This window comes from Rhinatrema bivittatum, chromosome 4, assembly GCF_901001135.1.
Source record: "Rhinatrema bivittatum chromosome 4, aRhiBiv1.1, whole genome shotgun sequence".
In the NCBI taxonomy this organism is placed as follows: Eukaryota; Metazoa; Chordata; class Amphibia; order Gymnophiona; family Rhinatrematidae; genus Rhinatrema; species Rhinatrema bivittatum.
Genome location: NC_042618.1, coordinates 375214231 through 375238487, shown reverse-complemented (window position 1 = coordinate 375238487; position 24257 = coordinate 375214231). Strand labels below are relative to the sequence as shown.

At 49.6% G+C, this 24257-nt stretch overlaps 1 protein-coding gene across 5 annotated transcripts in view; it reads left to right on the top strand.

Moving 5' to 3' along the window:
- Positions 1-11853, top strand: part of CHDH (choline dehydrogenase) — a 57470-nt gene extending 45617 nt beyond the window's left edge. For all 5 annotated transcript variants that reach the window (XM_029600895.1, XM_029600891.1, XM_029600892.1 and 2 more), the window contains one exon: positions 10651-11853. In XM_029600895.1, the coding sequence (XP_029456755.1) occupies positions 10651-11069 (419 nt within the window). In that variant the 3' untranslated portion in view covers positions 11070-11853. The remainder of the gene's footprint in view (positions 1-10650) is intronic.
- The last annotated feature ends 12404 nt before the right edge of the window (positions 11854-24257 follow it).

Genomic DNA, 24257 nt, shown 5'->3' with positions numbered 1-24257 from the left:
CGGTATACCCCATGTGGGCAGGGTGACTCCTCAGGGGGTTTTTCCGTCTTGCTCGCAGTCTTGGTCGCAGCCTTCCCGTGGGCGCCATCCCTTTCGTGAGGGCCAGCCCATGTGCTCCATCCTTACGCCTGCCACACAATGAAGTTCACTTGATTCTCTTTCCTCGGTCCCCTTCCTAGGCGGTCGACTCTCCCTGTTTTTCGTGGCATGGGTCAAATTCATGTCTGACCAGTGGGTCCTCAAAATCCTCGGAGACGGGTACGTCTTCGCTTTGCTCGAGATTCTCGAGATTCTTTTTCTATTTTCCCATGCAGTCGGTCCCAGCGGCAAGTGGTGGAGCAAACTCCCGCCTGGCCCCTGTGTCTGGGCGTGGTGGTCCCGGTTCCAGACAGCAAACTTGCCGCAGGCCAGTATTCTATTTACTTCGTTGTTCCCTAACAGGACGGGTCTTCGTCCAATCTTAGACCTTACAAGAGTCAACCGGGCCCTCAAGATCCCGCTTTCCACATGAAAACTCTGCGACTGGTCCTCGTACCGTTTCGCCCCGGAGAGTTCCTCGCCTCACTTGCTTTGACAGAGGCGTGTTTCCATATTCCGATTCATCCCGGCTACCGTAGTCTCTTCGCGTTCACATCCTCCACCGGGACTTCCAGTTCAGGGCACTTCCCTTTGGTCTCGCGATGGCACCTCGCGCCTTCACCAAAGTCATGGTGGTGGTGGCAGCAGCTCTCCGCCGGAAAGGGATCCTTGTTCACCCCTGCTGGGACGTCTGGCTCGTCAGGGCCAAGGCGGAGGCTCTTGCCGGCAGGTGGTGGATCGCGTGTTACCTCTCCTCGCGTCTCTCGGGTGCATACTGAATTTCTCCAAGAGCTACCTTCAGCCCTCCCAGGAGTTAGCATTCCTGGGAGCCCACCTCGACAACCGGGTGGGCAAGGTCTTCTTGCCTCGCCCGCGGGCTCTCCAGTTGATCGGCCGGTTTCAGAGTCGGGTCTTGCTGCCTTCTCCAGTGGCCTGTCTCGGGCCCCTTGGCTTCTGCCATCGACCTTGTCTCTTGGGCTTTTGCTCATATGCTACCGTTCCAGAAAGCTTTGCTGTCCCATTGGCAGATAGTGTCGGAACAGTTTCACACAGTCCTCCCGTTTTTTTGGGCCTTACCGTCGCCGACTTGTAGTGGTGGCTTTCCTTTCCTCATTTGCTACAGGGAAAGCCTCTCCAAGTCCCTCAGTGGACGATAGTAACCACGGACGCCAGTCTCTCGGGCTGGGGTGCGGTCTGCCTCTCCCAGTACGCCCAGGGGATCTGACCGGCAGCTCAGTCTCGCTGGCACATCATTCGGTTGGAGGCTCGGGCGATGTTCCTAGCTCTTCTGGACTTTCTCCCCCTCATCCGCGGCAAGGCGATACGGGTCTTGTCCAACAGCTCCTCCACTGTGGCTTGTCAATCGCCAAGGAGGCGCCCGCTGTCTGCTGATGGCCCTGGAAACCAGCCACCTCTTTGCCTGGGCAGAGCGACATCTACAGTGCCTGGTGGCTTCCCACATTGTGGGCAAGGGGAATGTTCAGGCTGATTTTCTCAGTCGTCAGTTGCTCGATTCCGGGGAGTGGGAACTGTCTGACGCAGCCATGAATCTCATCGTCGACAGGTGGTCCCCCACCACCTGGACCTCATGTTGACCCTTTGCAATGCCAAGGCAAATTGGTTCTTCCGCCGCTGTAGGGAACACGGCTTGGAGGGCGTAGATGCTTTGGCTCTCCTTGGCCGGCGGACATCCTTCTGTACATGTTCCCCCCCGTGGCCCCTGGTCGGGAAAGTTCTCAGAAGAATGGAACTCCACCAGGATCCCGTGGTTCTGGTAGCACCAGAGTGGCCGCGCAGGCTGTGATTCGTGGATTTTCTCAACCTACCGCCGGATGGACCTCTATGGCTACGCCATTTTCCTCGGCTCCTTCGTCAAGGACCTGTATCTTTCGACCAGGCCGATCGCTCCTGTCTAGCGGCCTGGTTTTGAAAGATGACGCCTAAGACGCAAGGGCTATTAGGAGGAGGTCATCTTCACCTTGTTGCGGGCCCGGAAACAGTCGACTTCCCTGGCGTACGCTCGTATCTGGAACGTGTTTGAAGCTGTTTGTGCGGAGTCGGGTATCTCAGCGCTCTCCACCCTGATCTCGTTAGTCCTCTCTTCCCCAAGAAGATCTTCTCCCCTCTTGGCTCTCTCCTGGGTCGGGTAGAATGTCATCACTGAATGGGCCACCCAGATGTGATTGGTGCTTGAAGGGCGTCAAGCATCTACATTCACCTTCTCGGCCGCTTGCCCGTCGGGGTGTTTTAGTCTGATCTTTCGGGCCCTCTGTGCGGCTCTGTTCGAACCTCTCCCGTCGCGCTACCTTGAAAGCTCTTACGCTTAAGACTGTCTTTCTGGTCTCTATCTCTTTGGATCTCTGTGACCCACGTGCTGTCCTGTCGGGAACCTTTTGTTTTGCAATTTTCCGATTCCGGGGTATCCCTCGTGACGGGCCCTTCCTTCTTAGTGAAGGTTCTTCTAACCTCCATGTCAACCTGTTGGCAGAACTCCATGCGTTTTTCCCCTGCGACTGGGGACAATTTCCGTAAACTATACTATACGAGTTCTACTTTGCTATCTCCAGGTTACCCATGGCTTTCGGGTCTTGGTTCATCTTTTGTCCTCTGGAGTGGGCCCATTCGGTGTACGCCGGCTTCTAAGACCACTATCACACGGTGGTTGAAGGAAGCTATCTCCTCGGCCTCTCTTTGTCAAGGACGGGCAGTTCCCGAGTGCCTTACGGCTCATTCACTGCGTTCTCAAACTACTTCCTGGGTGGACAGTCAATCGGTCTCTCCGCAGGAGATTTGCAGTGCTGCCACTTGGACGTCCTTGCTCGACACTACCGTCTGGATGTGCAAGCTCCGCTTCTTGGTTCTTTTGGGCTACAAGTGCTTCGAGCGGGACTGTCTCGGTCCCACCCGGTTTAGGGAAGCTTTGGTACATCCCACAGTCTGGACTGATACGGGTACGTACAGGGAAAGGAAAATTAGTTCTTACCTATTAATTTTTGTTCCTGTAGAACCATGGATCAGTCCAGACGCCCTTCCCTGTTTGTCTTTTTTTCTGTCCTCTCGAAGCTTGTTTCTCTTGCAGATTCGTAGATTTCCACACATCTTTTTTATGCATGAATACTGAGCAAATACACCGGAAGCCTTGGTTGCCCAGCACCAAGTATATGCAAGAGCAGTTAGTCATACCATATCTATTACATTGTTCTACATCTGCTCCATTGAGCTTTATGGTTACTTGCTTGATCCTACTCTGGTTTTGTTATTTTCTGCTTTGACATTCGTTATACTGAAGGGTTACAGGATAGGCTCTGTCCTCAAATAGGATATCCTTTCAGTTTTAGTCTGTCTCCACCTGCTGAAAGGAGGCTCAACCCATAGTCTGGACTGATCCGTGGTACTACAGGAACGAAAATTAACAGGTAAGAACTAATTTTCCTTTGAGGGTCAAGACAAAAACAAAGAAATGCAGAATGAAGGTTTTCATTCCACCTTTAATAATATTTTAAAATTGCTCATTAACTTTAGTCCCTTGCAGTCCAGAGACGTATCAGGCTACATTAAAGATGAAGCATGATCAGATCTCAGTTTTGAGTCTCTTCATTCTTCAGATCAAGGCCCAGCCAGAACTTGGCTTTGATCTCATTTTGTGGGTTTAAAATACTAGGAACTACATTGAAAGAACAAATAGCATAGCATTTTTCCATCAAAATAGCATAGATTAGAGATGATCCTTTGCTCTGTCTGTGGAGGAAACAAGTTTACAGAAACACACACAGTTCAGGGGTCAAAACCCCCTAAGTGGTTAAGATAACTGGGAAATTTTACTGAATTATTTTGAGCTGAATTTTCAGCCAGACCTTACCGGCTAGGATTACGGCTGAAAATGTTCCTAATTCTAGGCAGACAAAATTTCTCCTGCTACATTTAGGCAAGCCATTTGTGCTACTGGAGCTGTGCAGTTAAATTCAGCCAGTTAGTGCTGTTAATCTGGTTAGATTTATCTGGCTAACTTCCTGGTTATGTGATAAACCTTTTGAAAATTTACTCTTAAGGGTCTGAGCTAGAAACACAATTTTTCATATAGCCACAAAATGAGAGAGAAATCCCAAGTAATGAAGAAAGTGGATCTGGAATTGTGTGACTTCTAGGATGCACTGGGGAATGGGCAAGATAAATTTGGCTCCACAAATTGTCCAATAAGGAGGAGTCTGCTGCATTTCTGGATTTTCCATCAGTGCAAATTGGATTTCTGTGTATCTTCCTGTTCTAAAAAGTATATGCTTGAGATTACCCCACAAAATACTTATGAACAGTATCTGACGTTATGAAAGCAATCAAGGATTTCCTAGCGTGTAGCAGGTGGACTGAGGACCAATGGGTATAGTGTGCTCCTGATAGCAGTTGGAGACGGAGTCAGATTTCAATCTGACGTCAGCACTACATATACCCATGCACGAGGCTTTGCTCTCCAGTTTTTTCCGTCTCCATAGCAGCACGGGACTTCGCACACACTTGCACAGCGTTAGAAAACCAAACTCCAAATTTAAAGAAGAAACAAAGAAAAACTTACCTCCAAAACGAGCCCCGTTCTCCTGCGGTGATACCTAAGGGTCCCTCCCCTAGTCGAGATTTCCTGAGGTGATTTCCGAGATCCCTCAGAAGTAAGCCTCGGTCCCAGCGTGGACTTGGCCCCCGGGAAAGGGAGCGGCTGAGAGGCAGCAGGTGCAGAACCGAGCGCGGCGGTGAAAGTAATTCCCTCTCCCTCCACAGCCGGAGACCGCCCGGCAGAGGACCAGGAACCGCCGAGACATGGTAAGGTGGAAAACCTTTTCTAAGTCTCCGGTCTCCGAGGCTCGGACAGCCGCACAGATTGTCTCTCCTGCATCTGTACATTTGGGTTGAGAAGCCCCGTCCGGGCTAGACCCCGATCCGGCAAGAGGGTCCTCTCACGTGGAGACCCCTGGGGGGGCTGCCATCTTACTGCGTGGTCGCCAGTGCCTCCCCCCCCCGGTCGCTGCATCGTCCACACAACCGAGCCGTGCGCATAGCGGTGCACGCATCTACGCCATGTGCACAGCGACGTGCACGTCGGGGCCGGGCGCACAGCGGCACGCTCAAGGGTGCCAAGCGCACAACTAGGCCCGCCCGCATCTCCGTTCCTACGCACACAATGTAGGCGCACCCGGAGCGCATAACCAGGCCTTCCAGCACGCACATCTGTACAGGATACACGCGCAAATCATGGTACCGCCGTCCAAGACAGTTGAAGGTCCAGTCCTCTGCCCTGCATGCCACTTGAGAGCGACACAGCCCGAGGTGACCTCCGCCCTGTGCCTGCTATGCGAAGAAGCTTGGGGGGAGCCGAGACAAGGTCCCCCTCAGCCTGTAGAGGACTCCAGATCCACCAGCGAGACTACACCGGACCTCTATTCCCGATTCGGCCCCTCCACAGTGGGGGCCCTCGGGGAGCACCGTTGGACCCAATGCGGTCCCAGGCAACTTCACCTGGGCGGGATTCTTCGCTGAGCTGCAATCCTACATCCACACACAGGGCCACCAGCGGCACAACCACAAACCCCGCCAGTGGTCCAGAACCTCCCAGGCCCCTCCCGGCCTCCACCAGATGAGCCTCCCCTGGATAAATACCTCCCCTTAGAGGACACAGATGATTCGGAGGAGGAATCAGAACCCCTGGAAGAGGGGGAACTCCCTCCAGGAACGCTTGGATCCCGCAACGAAGGAACTCCTGAGGTTTCCTAAGGTCGATGCCCTGGTCTGCTTCACCTCAAAGCGCACTACCATACCAGTTGAGGGAGGAGCTTCACTCAAGGATGCCAATGACAGACGGCAGGAATCCATCCTCAAGCAGTCTTACAATGTATCAGCTATGAACTTACAGATCGCTACTTGCTGCGCCGTGGTATCTCACGCCTGCCTTGCTATGGCCAGTGACGCAACTACGCCATTCGAGGCATTAGACCCGGCAATATCATTCCTCACGGATGCGACCTTAGACCTGGTAGGCACCCCAGCCAGGAGCCTCTCGTCCATAGTGGCAGCCAGAAGACAGCTCTGGCTCCGAAGCTGGTCAGCCGATGCAACCTCTAAGACGAGGCTCACGAGAATGCCCTTTAGAGGAACACTTCTATTCAGAAGCGACCTGGACAAATTAGCCGTCAAATGGGGCGAGTCCCCCAGTACCCCGTCTACCGGAGGACGAACAAGAGGAACCAACGCCCCTCTCCCCGGGCACCCAAGGGCAGAGGATCCCAGTGTTATAGACCATACAAAAACACTTACCAAGCCCTCGCCCTGCCGGCAAGGGGCAGTCCTTTCAGAACAGACACAACAAAAGTGTAGCCGGCTCGTGACCAGGCCCCAGCCACAACACGCAATGAGAATCAGCAGACCCCCTATGATGGGGGCAAGCCTGCCCCCATCATAGGGGGCAGGCTTGCCCTATTCTACCAAAGATGGGTCGAAATAATGTCGGACAATTGGGTCCTATCCATCATCTGAGAGGGATACTACCTGGACTTCCACAGCATCCCCCGGACAAGTTTGTGATTTCTCCATGCCATGACCCCTCCAAGAGGAAGGCAGTGGAAACCACACTATCAAAACTACTCGCCCTAAAGGCAACAACACCGGTGCCCCCGCACCAACAAAATTCTGGTCACTATTCCATCCACTTCATCGTGCCCAAGAAAGAGGGAACATTCCGGCCCAAACTGGACCTCAAGACAGTCAATCGCTACCTAAAGGTACCCCGCTTCTGCACAGAAACCCTGCGTTCGGTCATAAAGGCGGTACAACTAGGAGAATTCCTGACCTCCCTGGATCTGTCAGAAGCTTATCTCCACATACCGATCCATCGGCGATTCCTACGCTTCGCGATATTGGGCCATCACTACCAGTTCCAGGCCCTACCGTTTGGGCTAGCTACGGCTCCCCGAACGTTCACCAAGATCATGGTGGTAGTAGCGACGACAGTGAGGAAAGAAGGAATCCTCGTGCATCCATACCTGGACGATTGGCTGATCAGAGCGAAATCGCCAGAGGAAAGCCATCAAGCAACCACCAGAGTCAAGGAACTACTGCAGAACCTCGGGTGGGTTGTCAACACACCCAAGAGCCATCTGCAGCCCTCCCAATCCCTAGAGTATCTGGGAGTCCGGTTCGACACCAAATGGAATAAAGTCACCCTTCCCCTTACAAGGAGAAGGAGATTGATGGAACAACTATGAGCATTGTTGAATTCCACTCTCCCCACGGCATGGGACTATCTCCAAGTCCTCGGACTCATGGCATCAACCATAGAAGTCGTCCCGTGGGCAAGGCCCACATGCGGCCCCTACAACATTCCCTACTCTCACGGTGGAACCCGATGTCTCAAAACTACTCCGCCCTCCGGCTACCGGTGAAGATTCAAAACCAACTACAATAGTGGCTACAAGAAGACCATCTGAGCAAGGGAACAAGCCTATCCCCACCGGAATGGACCTTGCTCACCATGAATGCGAGCCTGCGGGGATGGGGAGCCCACTGCCAAGGAGTTAACGGCACAAGGGCAATGGAACAAAGAAGAGTCGGCATGGAACATAAACCGACTGGAAGCCCGAGCAGTCAGACTAGCCTGCCTACGGTTCAGTCACAGACTCAGGGGCAAATCAGTCAGAGTCATGTCGGACAACGCCACAACAGTGGCATACATGAACCGCCAGGGGGGAACCAGAAGCCAGCAGGTGTCTCTGGAAATAGAGCCCCTAATGACGTGGGCAGAATCAAACCTACAAAAGGGATATCAGCCACCCACATCGCTGGAAAAGACAACTTCACTGCAGATTACCTCAGCAGAGAGAGTCTGGATCCAGGGGAATGGACTCTGTCTACAGCAGCCTTCCAACGGATAGTAAACCACTGGGGAACTCCAGCCATGGATCTTCTGGCAACCGGGTTCAACACCCGGGTTCCCAAGTTCTTCAGCCGAAGATGGGAACTGCTGTCCCAGGGAATCAATGCCCTCGTCCAGACCTGGCCTCAGGAGGACCTACTGTACGCCTTCCCTCCATGGCCACTACTGGGCAGAATCATCCGCAAGATAGAACACCACAGAGGGCTGGTACTTCTAGTGGCCCTGGACTGGCCAAGAAGACCGTGGTATGCGGACATGCGAAGACTTCTGGCGGGAAACTCTCTACACCTACCTCCAAACAGGGATCTACTCCAGCAAGTACCGATCCTCCATGAAGACCCAACGAGATTCTCGCTTACGGTCTGGCCATTGAAAGGTCTCGCCTGAAAAAGAGTGGATACTCAGGACCAGTAATTGACACACTGCTCCAAGCGCGCAAGTTCTCCACCTCCTTAACATATATAAGAGTATGGAGAATATTCGAAGCCTGGTGTGAGGACCACGACATCCTTCCACGGACAGTCAAAATCCCCATGATCCTGGAATTTCTGCAGGGCGGCGTGAACAAAGGGTTGTCCCTCAACTCCATCAAGATGCAACTGGCCACCCTGGCCAGCTTCAGATCCAGGGTGGACGGCACCAGCCTAGCGGCTCACCCAGACATCTCCTGCTTCTTAAAAGGGGTCAAGCACATTCGGCCACCTCTAAAGTGGCCGATACCCCTATGGAATCTCAATCTAGTGTTAGACTTCCTAGCGGGAGCTTCGTTCAGACCAACTCGCGGTCTGTCCCTACGGCTCCTGACCTTGAAGGCGGCGTTCCTTGTGGAAATCAGCTCAGCCCGTCGAATCTCCGAACTTCAAGCACTATCATGCCGGGAACCATTCCTCAGATTCACGCAAGGATCCATACAGATGCACACTGTACCCTCCTTCCTGCCAAAGGTGGTTTCTCACTTCCATCTAAACCAAACAGTCTCGCTGCCATCTCCAGACGACATAAGGACTCAGTATCGGCCACCTGAGTATCAGCAGACTCCTAGTCCGATACCTGGAAAGATCGGAACCTGTATGAAAGACGGACCATCTGTTCGTTCTTCACAGCGGGAAGAAGCAAGGGGAAGCTGCCTCGCGGGCAACCATTGCCTGCTGGATCAAAGAAGTAATCAAGGCGGCTTCCATAGAGGCAGGCAAGGCCTCCACCTCTACAAGTCAAGGCCCATTCCAAAGGGCCCAGGCAGTGTCCTGGGCAGAAACCAAGATGCTGTCACCAGCAGAGATCTGTCGGGCGGCAACGTAGTCCTCCATCCACACCTTCTCGAGATTCTAGCGCCTGGATGTTCAGGCCAAGGAGGACACAGCATTCGCAAGGGCAGTACTAAATGGGCCAAGGGCAGCCTCCCACCCAGTTCGGGAGTAGCTTTTGTACATCCCATTGGTCCTGAGTCCATCTGCTACACGCTAGGAAATGTAGAAATTACTTACCTGATAATTTCATTTTCCTTAGTGTAGACAGATGACTCAGCACCCTACCCATGGCTGTCTCGCAATCAAGAATCCCCGGGGGAACCTCCACCCGAGTGCAACACAAGCATGGGTAAGCCAACCCTTATCTCTAGTTCAGACTCCCATATTACCAGGTGTCGGCGCTTCTCAGTTGAATGCCCTGGCGGTCTCCAGCTAGAAACCAAGTCAACCAATCCGAGTAATCAAATATCAAGTTAACCAAATTAATCAAAATTATCCAAACACACATATATCCATAATTGTTTTTCGAGGAGAAAACTGAGGATCAGAGCCTCGTGCACGGGTATATGAAGTGCAAATGTCAGATTAAAATCTGACTCCGTCTCCAACTGCTATCAGGAGCACACTATACCCATTGGTCCTGAGTCCATCTGTCTACACTAAGGAAAATAAAATTATCTAGTAAGTAATTTCTATAATTCTTCTGTGAGCAGGGCTGCTCAAAGTCTGAGTGTTCACGTGGACCGCAGCCAGGCCACTTTAGCGCCGACCGGGCCAGCACCGGGAACGGTGTCTGCCTGAAACTGCAGGGCCCTGTGCTACTGTATAGGTCACATACCCTTAAAGCTGGCCTTGATTGCTACTCACCTTTCTTATTCACGAATGCATCAGATGATATAAATTGCCATTATTATGTTCTTAGTAGTTGTGGTGATCCTTGATGACAAACCAATTGGTTACAGACTCAGTTACATCTTGACACCCAAAGTAATTCTTGAACACTATTAGTCACAACTGTCAAACTCGACTAGAAGATTTCTTCACCACAACCAGTTCATTGGCATATCGGATCTAAAGAGGTATCTCTCTGTGGTATCTGACATTTGAGAAATCCATTTGCTAAACACTATAAATCTGTTCTGAAAGCAAGAAAAAATAGGATATATTTGCTGTCCCATATTCATATATTTGTTTTGTGTGTAATTTAAACAAGAGATTCCTCTTCTGCCAAGCTGCTACCGCTTCTGCTTTCAGATCTGGTAATCAGATGACAAGCTGTGTTTAACCTGTAATTTGATTGCTTGTATCCAGCCAAAAAAAAAAAGTGTTTTCATACTCACAGTGAGTTTTCAGTATTGATATACATTCACCTGAATTAAAGTTACTTGCATTTTGTATGTTTTCTCTATGCAGAAACGGACATTTGGGAGTTTCGTCAATGTGTGAAACTGTCCAGAGAGATATTTGCTCAGAAAGCATTTGACAGATTCCGTGGTGCTGAGATTCAGCCTGGAAGCAGTGTGCAGTCAGAGGAGGAAATAGATGCTTTTGTCAGACAAAAAGCCGACAGCGCCTATCATCCGTCCTGCACCTGTAAGATGGGGATGACTTCTGATGTGAATGCTGTGGTAGACTCCCACACCAACGTAATTGGGGTCGAAAACCTTCGCGTTGTGGATGCCTCCATTATGCCCAGCATTGTCAGTGGAAACTTGAATGCACCAACCATCATGATAGCAGAGAAGGCTGCTGATATCATTAAGGGACTCCCTTCCCTATATGAGAAAAATGTCCCAGTTTATAAACCCAAAACTTTGGAAACTCCACGATAAAGACAGGCTATCTGTCAACAAGGACAGGTTCTCACACTACAAGGATATTTCGATTAGAGCTTCTGTAACTAGAGGAACAACAAATATCATTTAAGTAACACCACTTTCTGTATCCACTGGGAAAAAGGTCATACCACAGGAATAGACTTTTCAATTTCTCTTTACAGCACAGTATCTGCTTCCGAGCAGCTCTAAAGTTATGCTTCCTTGTGTGGCTGGATAAGCAGCCATTTAACCGGATGTCTTCAAAAGATATCTGGTTAAGTGGTCATCCTGAACCCCGCAAAAAAATAAATCGCCACAGGACCCCCCCAGCCTGATTCCCATCCCACCTATCTCAAATGTTTAAAACCCCATGCTGCCCCTTTCACACCAAAAGCCCTTCAAAACACAAATCCCAAGGACAGGCCTCTAGGCGTCCCCATCCCGCCCTGGAAAAAAATTGGCACCAAATTGTGCAAAGTCATCACCTGATACCTTCAAATGGGCCCTTATGTGGCCTGGAAACACACTCTGCAGCCATTCCAGGCACTTCCAGCATAGCTCTTAGCAGCTGTATTGGCATAACTATTTGAACTGTTTAGTTCGTTTTTAAGAAAATACCCTGTTTATATATGTAATTTTTTGTAGATTTCAGAAATATTTAGCCAGATAACTCAAGGTTATTTGGCTAAATTATGTGGCTAAAATTGGGCTGGATAAGTCAGGAGCATTCTGGAGGTGTAACTGAGAGGAGCTGAATTAGCCAGTTAAGTTATGTGGCTAATTCTGGTCGGCCTGTACATCTCTCCTAAAGTTAGCCGAATAAACTTATCTGATTAACTTCATGCCACTGAATTTATAGACTAATTCGCCAGATAAGTTTATCCGGCTAACTAGTTGAGCCACATAGCAGCTGACCATGTACTTCTTGGTTAACATTTGATAAGATAATTTTTTTTAATAAAATGAACAGGGCTTTGATAAAATATCTCTAACTTGATTCATTATTATCAAGTTAGAACTTCACCTTTATGGGGTGGACCATTTTTGGGTTTTGTTGCTGGCCCCTCTAATTCTCAGTTTATTCTATATAATAGCACAAATATTGATACACAAGGTATACAGAAATCAACTACATTGTTTTTAGATGACTCTGCACTGTTGATTATATAACCTGTGTGAACCTGTTGAGATGAAAGGCACTAAACAAATGCAAATCATTACTACATATGTTTAATCATGATTGCAGGCACTTTGGATTTAGAAGTCTATGCATTACTGTTTTTCTAAAATAAGTAATGTCCTATAAGTCGACATGATGTAGTACTGGAGTTAGCTCTGGATATTGAGCTGTTTGCTTTCTTAATCGCTGCAGCACACTGCGCTGACGATTTCAATTTATTGTCCACTATCATGCCTAGATCTTTTTCCTGGGTGGTAGCTCCTAATATGGAACCTAACCTTGTGTAACTATAGCATGGGTTATTTTTACATATATGCATCATCTTGCACCTGTCCACATTTAAATTTCATCTGCCATTTGGATGCCCAATCTTTGTCTCCCTAGGTCCTCCTGCAATTTATCACTATCCGCCTGTGATTTAACTGCTGTGAATAATTTTGTGTCATCTGCAAATTTGATCACCTTACTCATCATTCCCCTTTCCAAATTATTTATAAATATATTAAAAACTCCAGTCCAAATACAGATCCCTGAGGCGCTACACTGTTTACCTCTCTTCACTGAGAAAACTGACCATTTAATGCTACTCTGTTTCTTGTCTTTTAATCCATTTGCAAGCCAAAAAAATTACCTTGCTTCCTATCCTATGACGTTTTAATTTTGTTAGAAGCCTCTCATGGGGAACTGTCAAATGCCTTCTGAAAATCCAAATACCCCACATCTACCATCTCACCTTTATCTACATGTTTATTAACCCATTCAAAGAAATGTAGTAAATTTGTGAGGCAAATCCATGCTGGCTATGTCCCATTAAACCATGTCTATCTGTATGATCTGTGATTTTGTCTTTTTTTAAGAATAGTTTCCATGATTTTTCCCAGCACTGAAGTCAGGCTCACTGGTCTGTAGTTTTGTGAATCACTCCTGGAGCCTTTTTTAAATAATGGGTTACATTGGCCACCTTCCAGTCTTCAGATTCAATGGATGATTTTAAAGATAGGTTACAAATTACTAGTAATGGACCTGAAATTTCATTTTTTTAGTTTTTGGGTATATACCATCTGGTCCAGGCGATTTGCTATTCTTCACTTTGTCAATCTGGCCTACTACATCTTCCAGGTTCACTGTGATTTGGTTCAGATAATCTGAATCATCACCCTTGAAAGCTGTCTGTGGAATGGGTATCTCCCCAACATCTTCATTAGTAAACACTAAAGCAAAGAATTCATTTATTCCAGAACATACCAAGATCAGTCCAGACAAGTTGGTTTATTCATCCCTACCAGCAGATGGAGGCAGAGGACAAAACTTTGGGCACTGCTACTTATCCGAGAGTGCCACCTGCAGTCCTTCAGTATTTCTCTGCCTCCAGCAAATAGTAGAGGTGTAAACCTGCAATCCTGAGTGATCTGAGGGTTAGCGCTCCCCAAGGTGCCAGGTTCCTGTCTAGGACCATCCCTCAGGTTGAGCCGGGTGAGGTTGAGCCCACTGAGTGATCCACTGTCTAGGACCATCCCTCAGGTTGAGCCGGGTGAGGTTGAGCCCACTGAGTGATCCAGAGCCCTGGCAGTTGCCAGGGCTCTGGATCACTCAGTGGGTCCCGAAGTCCCCTCCTGCCTGCTTGGTTGTGTCAGGGAAGTATCCTCCTGCTTTGGGGCCTTTCTTCTGCTCTTGTGCTTGTCTTTGTAAAGTTTGTTTTCTTGTTTTGTTAAAAAAAAAAAAAGGAAAGAAAAAAATGTTTAGCTGCTGCGTACAGGGAGCCGTTTCAGCAGAAAGACCAGCGGATGGTGCAGCAGGACCGACAGAGGTTGGCTCTGAAGGTACGGGGGGGAGCAGACTTCAGCGGTGGCATCAGAGAGTCCCCAGGGGGGAATCTGTTTCTGGGGAGCCTGTTTCTTGCCGCGTTTCCTGCACTGACTCATTTTTTTGCGCCAGCAGGAACTTTTTTCCCACATGCGTGTCTGGCCTGGCGTCGGCAGCCTCATGGTGAGCCCCTCCTACTGCGTTTTCAGCGACTTCTCTGGCGTGCTTCCTTTTTTAGGGCCCCGAGGGTGGACAATGTGTGTGGAGGCCTGTCGGGCCTGCAGTGTCTGGTCAGCTTATCTGAATTCTCTTTCCCGTTGCGCTTCTTGTGCATCGGGGGAGCGGAGGAGGAGGCTTCCTCTAAAGACTTTAAGCCTTGGCGGTCCTCTTGATAATCGGGGGCCACGGGGGGCCCCCAGGGATGCAGTTCCTCGCCTGTTGAGGGAGGTTTGAGTAAGGGGGCTCAGTCTTCCTGGGGATCTCCCACCTCCCACGATTCTTTAGCACGAGGAGGAGGGTCCTATTTTGGGGCCTAGTAGCCCGGAGGGGCCCAAGGGGGTTTTCTCCCGAACTAATTCTTCATGAAGCTTTTCTGGCCCACGAGGCAGCTTAAGGATTGTCCTGCAGACCCTGCTAATTGGCCGTGGGATTCCCAGTCTGGGTCTGGGCAGCGGGAGCGGTCTCGGAGTTCTCACCCTGCACCCATGGAGTTGGATCCCAGGGACCTGGGGGACTATGATGACCCTCAGGATGAGAGTGACCTCTCTCTAGTGGTGGATCTGGACATGAACCCGGAGGGCACGCATCCCCAGGATCCAGATGGCCCTAGAGATGATCAGATCTTGTTGGAGGGCCCTGAGACCGAGGACGATGACCCTCTTTTTAAGAGGGAGGAATTGAGACCCCCTTATCCCTCAGGTGTTGGAAGAGTTGGGGGTCGAGCTCTCCTTGGAGGATTCTGATAGTGAGGGCGTTAATCCGATGCTGGGCAGCCTGTGGGGACCCCTCAACGCTTTTCCCCATCCCGAAGAAGATATAGAAGTTGATTAGCCAGGAGTGGGATTCCCCGCATTCAGGTTTGAAGAGGGGGAGAGCAACGGTGAAGCTTTATCCTTTGCTGCAGGAGCATTTGGACTGTTTTAAGACGCCGAAGGTGGATGCCGCCATTTCGGCAGTCACTAAGAAGGCTACCATCCCTGTGGCCAGAGCAGCAGCCTTGAAGGATGTGCAGGACCGCAAGCTGGAGATTCATCTTAAGTGGCCCTTTTGAGGTGGCGGCGCTGGGCCTCCATGCAGCGGTATGTGCCAGCATCATGCAAACAGCTTGTTTGTACTGGATCCAAAAGCCACAGGAGCAGTCTGCTTTGGGCACGCTGTCTCCGGCCTAAGCTGCCCGACTGGAAGCGGAGGTGGCATATGTGGCAGACGCCTTATATGATTTCGTTCGCACCACGGCGCGAAGTATGGTTTCCGTGGTGGTGGCACGGCGACTATTGTGGCTGCGCAATTGGTCGGTGGATCTCTCTTCCAAAGTCTCAACTATGTAATCTGCCTTTCAAGGGCAAGCTTCTGTTTGGGGAGGACCTCAATCAGCTTATGAAGTCCTTAGGAGAGACCAGAGATAACCGGCTTCCAGAGGATCAGGAGATGTCTAAGAAGCCCCTTCCGGCTTGATCCAGGTTTCGTGAGACGAGGAGGTTTCGCTACAGGAGAGGTACCAGATCCACTGGACCAAGGCTGTTCTCGAGTAGACAGCAGCCCTTTCAAGGCTCAGGAAAGTCTTCCTGAGGAGGGTCCGCTCAGGGAGCAGGTGGAAATAAATCCTCCCAATGAAGTCAGGCCGGTCCACTCCTTGCAGGCAGCAGTCTGAGTCAGGGTGTCTCGTTTTTACGAGGGGTGGACCAAGATCACCTCTGATCAGTGGGTTCTGGAGGTTGTCAGGGATGGTTACACCTTAGTTTTCTCATCCGCCCAGGCCGGTCTTTCTGGAGTCGCGCTGTCTTTCCCAAAGCAAGCGTAAGGTCATAGGGGAGGCGCTGCAAAGATTAATCAGCCTAAAGGCCATAGTCCTTGTTCTGTTGTCCGAGCAGGGACAGGGAAGATACTCCATTTATTTTGTGGTTCCAAAGAAGGAGGGCACCTTTCGCCCCATTTTAGATCTGCAAAAGGTGAATCGGAGTTTGAAGGTTTCGTGCTTCCGGATGGAGATCTTGCATACCATGATTTTGGCGGTCTGAAAGGGAGAATTTTTAGCTTCCCTGGATCTCACCGAGGCCTACCTTCACATCCCCATTCGGCGGGACCACCAGAAGTTTCTCCGGTTCAAGGTGCTGGATCTGTATTTTAAGTATCTGGCACTTCCTTTTGGTCTGGCCACAGCTCCTCGCACCTTCATAAAGGTGATGGTGGTGGTCATGGCAACCCTGAGAAAGGGGTGCACCAACACCCCGTCCTATCTGGACAACTAGCTCATCCGGGCAAAGTCGCAGGAAGAGTGTTCATGCTCGGTGCTCTGAGTGCAGTCTTTATTGGAGTTGCTGGGCTGGATCATCAATCTGATGAAGAGTCATCTGGTCCCTTCTCAGTCCCTGGAGTACTTGGGGGGCCTGATTTGATACTCAGCTGGGCAGAGTCTTCCTCACAGCCAATAGACTGACCAAGAACCAAGACCAGATCGTTCGCTTCCTCAGCCTCTCGGTTCCGAAGGTCTGGGATTACATGCAGGTCCTGTGCTTAATGGCCTTGACATTGGAGCTGGTACCTTGGGTGTTTGCTCATATGCGTCCGCTGCAGAAGGCGTTGCTATCCCATTGGAATCCATGTCGGAGCAGTACTTTCTCCCCGTGCCTCTATTGAGGGAGGTGAGATCTAGCCTAGCGTGGTGAATATCGAGGACCAATCTGAAAGGAATGCCCCTCGAAGTCCTAGAATGGGTAGTGGTCACCACAGATGCCAGTCTCAGGGGCTGGGGTGCAGTGTGTCTGGGCTGGACGGCCCAGGGCCTTTGGTCAATGTTGGAACAGTCCTGGTCCATCAGTCAGTTGGAGATGTGGGTGGTGCGCAGGGTCCTTCAAATGTTACTTCCCTTAGTCTGAGGCCGGATGGTAAGAGTGTTTTTGGACAATGCGACAACTGTGGCACACATCAATTGGAAGCACCAAGAGTCCCACGGTGGCTCGCAAGACGAGGCTCTTGTTTGGGTGGAACTCCATCTCGAGGCCATCACGGCCTCTCACATCGCAGGGGTGGCCAGCGTTCAAGCGGATTATCTAAGCCAGCAACAGTTGGATCCGGGGGAGTGGGAACTCTGGAAGCTTGGAATCACATTTGTGCCCATTAGGGGACTCCTCAGCTGGACCTCATGGTGACACAGGCCAATGCCAAAACAGAAAGGTTCTTCAGTTGCAGGCGAGAGGCCGGTGCGGTGGGCCTCAACACTCTAGTATGCCCGTGGCCAACAAGGCTTCTCCTTTACGTTTTCCCCCATGCCTCTCATAGCGCAAGTGCTCTGACAGATAGAAGCATTTTCTGGTTCAGTGATTCTGGTAGCGCCGGAGTGTCCGTGGTTCACCGATCTGGTACATCTGGCAGTGGACAAACCATTGCAGTTAGCCCATTTGCAGTGTCTACTGTGCCAAGGTCCCATATTTTTGGATTGGGCGGATCGCTTCTGTCTCGCGGCCTGGTTTTTGAGAGGCAGCGATTGCGTCTGAAGGGATATTTGGAGCCAGTTATTGCTATTCTCCTTCAGGCTCGATGCCCAGTGACTTCCATTGCTTATTCAAGGGTCTGGAAGGTTTTTGAGACCTGGTGTGATCAGCAGAATGTGGATCCACTTCTGGCTTCCTTTCTGCACGTTTTGTCCTCCTTACAGAAGGGTTTGTCCAAAGGGTTGGCTTATAGCTCGCTTAGAGTCCAGGTCTTGGCTCTGAGTTGCCTCAGAGGGAAGGTGCAGGGCAAGCCTTTGGCTTCTTATCCCGACGTTGTGCGTTTCCTGAAGGGCATTAAACATCTGCGTTCCCCTGTAAGGAACGCACCCCTTTCTCAGTTTGGTGTTGTGAGTTCTCTGTGAAGCTCTCTTTGAACCTTTGAGTCCCGCATCTTTAAGGGTTCTTACTTTGAAGACTGCCTTTTTGGTGGCCATTTGCTTGGCCAGGCAAATCTCAGAATTGCAGGCCCTTACTTGCTGCGATCCTTTCCTGCGGATTTCTACCAACAAGGTTTCTTTACGTATGGTGCCTTTGTTCCTTCCTAAAATGGTCTCTGCCTTTCATGTGAATCAGATGGTGGAGTTGTCTGGGTTCCCAGACTGGTCTCGTGATCCCTCTATGGGTAGAGATCTCCATCTCTTGGATGTACAGCGTGACCTCTTGTGCTATTTGAAGGTCACCAATTCTTTCAGATGATCTGATCATCTGTTTGTGGTGTTCAGTGGAGCTAAGAAGGGAGAGAAAGCGTCCAAAGCTTCGCTGGCTCGCTGGTTACCTCTGCCTATTGTTGCTAAGGGTTGTGCGGTGCCAGTGGGTCTTAAAGCGCATTCCACTCGTGCTCAGGTGTCATTGAGGGCAGAATGTCAGCTGGTGTCTCAGGAGATATGTAGGGCCGTTATTTGGTCCTCACTTCACATTTTCACTAAGCATTACCGTTTGGATGTCCACACGCCGGAGGCGACATCTTTTGGTGAGAGTGTACAGAGAGCAGGTCTTTCGGGCTCCCGCCCGGTATAGGAGGGCTTTGGAACATTCCACTTGTCTGGGCTGATCTGGGTATGTTCAAGAAAGGAAAATTTGGTTCTTGCCTGCTAATTTTTGTTCCTGTAATACTCAGATCAGTCCAGAAGCTCACCGTTGCGGTTTCTGCCAAAAGACTGCTTGTTTTGCTGCTGGCACTATGTACTCATAAGAAAATGTTTCAAAATCTGTTAAGATTGTTTGCTTTTTCTGGAAATTTCAAAGTTTTACTGGAGGTGGTATTTACTTTGATTGGTGGCTATCCGGTTTAGGGGTATCCATCCCAGGGAATTTAGTTTGCCCTGTTAAATTACTTTGGCTTGGGTACAGGTCAATACTGAGGGGCTGCAGGTGGCACTTACGGATAAGCAACAGTGTCCAAAGTTTTGTCCTCTACCTCCATCTGCCGGGAGGGATGAATAAACTCACTTGTCTGGACTGATCTGTGATATTACAGGAACGAAAATTAGCAGGTAAGAACCAAATTTCCTGCCTTTCTGCGATGTCCTTATATTTCCTAAGTGCTCCTTTAACCCATCGATCATCTAATGAAGTGGTTCCCAACCGTTGTGTCACAACACATCAGTGTGTCGCTAAGCACATGCAGGTGTGTCACCATGCTTCCCGGTCCCCGTTAGCCCAGCTGCTCCCCCTGCCCCATCGAGATGTGAACTCTTCTCTGCCCGGACTTAAACCGCTGATAGCCCGGGCGGAATGTGGCAGGAGAGCTGGAAGAAGCACTCAGTGGTACTAGCAGCATGGCCTCTTCTTCCTGCCCCCCACAGCTTGGAAGAGGAAGTGTGTGCAGCTGCCTCGTGCGTGGGAAGAAGACCATGCTAGGTACAAGTGCGTGCAGCATCAGCCCGAAGCAGAACAGTGCTGCCTGGAGCAAAAAGGGCAGCATCAGCTGATGGGACTCCTTTCTCGAGGCCACTAGGGTTGGAAGAGGCTGTTGATGCTGCTAGTTGTTCTTTGGTGGTGGGGGCGGGGGGAGAGAGTGAGTGAACATGTTTGAGACCCTGTGTGTGTGTGTGTGAGAGAGAGACAGCATGTATGTAAGTGATTGAAAGCCTGTATGTGTAAGTATGTGATTGAGAACCCCTGTATGTAGGCGTGAGAGAGAGCATGTGCATGTATGATTAAGAGTCTATGTATAAGAGAGAGAATGAGTATATTTCTTAACGTCTAGACAGATGAATCCAGAACCAGTGGGCTATGCACCTCTGCCAGCAGATGGAGACTGAACAAAGCTGACAGCCTACCACTATTCTCCATCTCCAGCAGATGATGGACTTGCACCTCCTACTGGGGATTGCTTCAAGTTTTAGAAGGAGAAAAAAAGGTGATCCCTGTGGTGATACCAAATAGTCCCTCTCCCAGTTGAGGTGATTTCCGTGGTTCCTCAGATGAGTGCCTTGGTCCAGTAGCTGGTTTTGTCAGCTGGCATGGACATAGCAGTTAAAACAGCTGAAAGGCAGCGGGTGCAGGAAGCTGAGCATAGCGGTGATGGTATATGCCCTCTCCCTCCCGTAGCCGGAGACCATCTCTGTACTCAGCTGGGACAGGTTGAGCTCAGGTAAAGCTTAAAAAAAAAAAAAAAAAGGGCTTCTTCCTCTGGTTTTCGTGCTTGGCATGCCATTCATTCACAACTCGGAGGTTAAGGGACGTAGGCAGGTTGAGCAGCCCTTTTGGGCTAGGTCCCACTCGTAGGCTTTTCTCTGCACCACGGCGGCATTTTCCTGCACATTTGGCTGCCCTCTTCAGGAATGTTGGTTTATGCCAGTGCATCCAGGTTGTGGGTCCAGTTTTTGGATGCTTAGTTGGATGCCTGTTTGGGCATCCAGGTGGAAGCGGCATCTGCGTTAGGTGCACGCTTACCTGTAACCACAGTTTGGGCTTATTGGTTGTGCACCTAAGTTTGGGACGCCTAAATTTTGGACACATATAATTTACAGCGTGAATTCAGCTGGACGCACACCTTTCAGTCGCCTGTTAAGCATACTGAAAAGATAATGTAAGAGCAGACTTTCTCAGCTGGGAAAGTCTGGACCCAGGAAAATGGGTGCTAACAAACAAGGTGTCTCATCTGATTCTGGATTGCTGGAGTCTCCTGTTTCTAGACTTGCTGGCAACTTCTCACAATACAAAAGTTCTACAATTCTTCAGTCGCAGGAGAGATCCGAAGTCACTGGGGATTGATGCCTTGGTGCAGGAGTGGCCAGAAGACAAGTTGCTGTATGCCTTTCCTCCATGGCCTATGTTGGGCAGATTAGTCTGAAGGATCGAGCACCACAGAGGGATGGTGCTCTTGGTTGCTCCAGATAGGCCCAGGAGACCATGCTATGCGGATTTGCGGTAGCTTCTGTCAGAATCGCCCCTTCGGCTTCCGGCACATAGGGATCTGTTGCAGCAGGGTTCTATTCTTCACGAAGATCCAACTCGATTTTATGTTGTTGTATGGCCCTTGAAAGAACTAACTTGCTGAAAAGTGGATACTTTGCAGCAATGATTTCCACTTTGCTAAGAGCTAGAAAGTTCTCCACTTCCTTAGTCTATGTGCAGGTTTGGCGAGTGTTTGAGGCCTGGTGTGAGGATTGAGGTACTCTTCCTTGTTCAGTCAAGATTCCGCTCATTTGGGAATTTATGCAGGATGGTTTGAATAAAGGCTTTGCACTTAATTCCTTAAAGGTACAAATAGCGGTTCTCACCTGTTTCAGAGATCAGGTGAATGGCGGATCCTTGTCAGCTCATCCTAATGTGGCCCATTTCCTGAAGGAGTCTTAATTTGGTATTGGATTTCTTAGCGGGTCCTACGTTTAGACCGATGTGTAACCTGACCTTGTGGTTACTGACCTTGAAAATGGTATGTCTTGTGGCAATTTGTTCTGCGCATAGGGTTTCCGAACTGCAGGCCTTGTCATGCCGGGAGCCAGTCCTCTGGGTGATTCTGAGGTGGTATAGCTGCATACTGTTCCTTCCTTTCTACCGAAGGTGGTCGCTGACTTTCACTTGAATCAATCCATCTCCCTGCCATCTTTGGAAAGAGAAAGAGATGTAGGGGAGTAACGTCTGTTGAGACCCTTGGATGTGAAGAGACACATTGTCCGGTATCTGGAGGTTACTAAGCCTTTGCAGAAGATGGATCGCCTGTTTGTCCTTCATGGCGGAACTAGGCAGGGAGAGCCAGCCTCACAGGCTACCATAGCTCACTGGATTAAGGAGGTAGTGGTGGCTGTGTACGTTGAAGCTGGGAAGCCATTACTGCTCATGCAGTGTCATAGGCGAAAGTGAAATAGTTGTCTCCCGTCAACATTTGCTGAGTTGCTACGTGGTCCTCATTACACACCTTTTCCAGGTATTATCACCTGGATGTGCAAGCCCGGGAGGATGCAGTCTTTGCACGTGTGGTTTTATCTGGACTGTGGGCAGCCCCCTGCCCTATTCGGGAGTAGCTTGGGTACATCCCACTTGTTCTGGATTCATCTGACTGGACGCCAAGAAATGAGAAATTACCTCTTATCTGATAATTTCCTTTTCTTTAGGAAAGTCAGATGCATCCAGCTTCCCACCCTTGGCTGCCGAATGGTTATATTATGGTCCTCTTCAATGGCTACGTGTTACTGGAAAGTGTTTGTCCACTCCCTAGACTAGTGTTAATACATTCTTGTCTGAGCTCACTGTTGCCTATTGGCTGGTTATCTGTTTAATCAAGTGTTGTTAGTCTGTCCACAGATGGCTTTTGCAGAGAATACTGGCAAGCTGATGTCACTGGAGGGGTGTGTATATATATATATCTATATATATCTACCTTATAAATGGGCCCTGACCGACGGCCCGCAAATGCGGGCAAGGACGTCGGTCTTAGCCAGCGTAAAAAAAAAAAAATGGCGGCATCGGGTGGCAGCGGCAGCGATGGCGGCGGGTGGCAGCGGCGGCAATGGCGGTGTTGGGTGGCAGCGGCGGCGGCAGCGAACGACGACGAGGAGCAGCGGTGGCCAGTAGCGAGGGAGGGAGGAGAGAAAGAGAGGGAGGGAGGGACAGAGTGAGAGAGAGGGAGGGATTGAGGGGGGAGGGAGGGACTGAGTGGGAGGGAGGTACTGAGGGAGGGACTGGGACTGAGTGAGAGGGAGGGAGGGGGAGGGACTGAGTGGGGAGAGGGAGAATGAGGGAGAGGTGAGAGACAGGGATGTGAGTAAGTGGAAGGGTAAGAAGTTGTGGAGCAGAGAAAAGGGAGTGGAGGAGGGCTGAGGGAGAGGGGATGGGATTGAGACAGGGTGGGGAGTGACTGAGGGAAGGGGAGAGAGGTGGGAGTGACTGAGGGAAGGGGAGGGAGGTGAGAGTGAGGGGAAGGAGGCAGTGGGAGACAGAGAGTGAGTAAGACTGAGGGGTGGGAAGGGGGTGAGTGACTGAGGGGAAGGTGGAATGAGGGAGAAAAAGTGTAGGAGGGTGCTGTTTTCGAAAATGGACCGAAAACAAAAATGTAATGTAGCCCGTTGTGACGGGCTTAACGGCTTGTATATATATATATATATACTATGACTTCAGTTTGCTCTGTCTCCATCTGCTGGTAGAGGTGCATAACCGACTTGTTCTGGATTCATCTGACTGTCCTAAAGAAAAGGAAATTATCAGGTAAGTAGTAATTTCTCATTTCTGCATAAAACTGTCCGTGCTGGTTTGCAACTGGGCTCTTTAGCATATAATTCCCAATAGCAAAATTAATGCATGCAAACAAATGAACACACGTTAGTCCATTTATTTCTTCCAATCATTTAGACACTGCCTCCCCAGCCTTCAGAAGGCTGTCTGAAGTGGTGCACAACACTAGCCTCTGTGTGAGAGGCTGTATTTGTATTTATTTGGATTTAGCTTATGCCTTTTCATTGGTAGCTCAAGGCACAATACATTCAGATTCTGTAGGTATTTCTGTGTATGGTAAAACTTTTCTCATCTAGCTATATTCTAGCAAGATATCCTCAGTACCTATCTGAAGCAAGGATGTCATCAGTCCAAAAGAGGTTAATGCTGTATGATGGAATAAAGTAGAATGTAAGACATATAAAGAATATTTAAGATTATATATTTGACAAATATAGCATTTTATAGCTTGGCATGCAACACTACTGCTAGCTGGTAGGCACTTCATTCACTTTTGTGCATTTTCAATTTATAAACATAATTCAGTCTTTGTATATAAAACAGTATTTGTGGATGCAAGTTTGATATAGTCAAGTCTTGTTGCAATTATAATGCAGTAACCCTGTGTCATTACCATCACTAATATTTAAGTGTTGTTTTTATTGTGCCTGGCCAGTCTGAACGTTGGTTTAAAACACGGTAGATCTCATTTGACAATAAATAAAAGCAAAGAAGTTACAAATGTGCACCACTTCACAAAACATCATACTTTTACCACTGCTTCAGGTACAAACTCAGGGATAGATTTATTAAGCCATAATACAGCGATAACGTATAATAAACAGGCTTTAA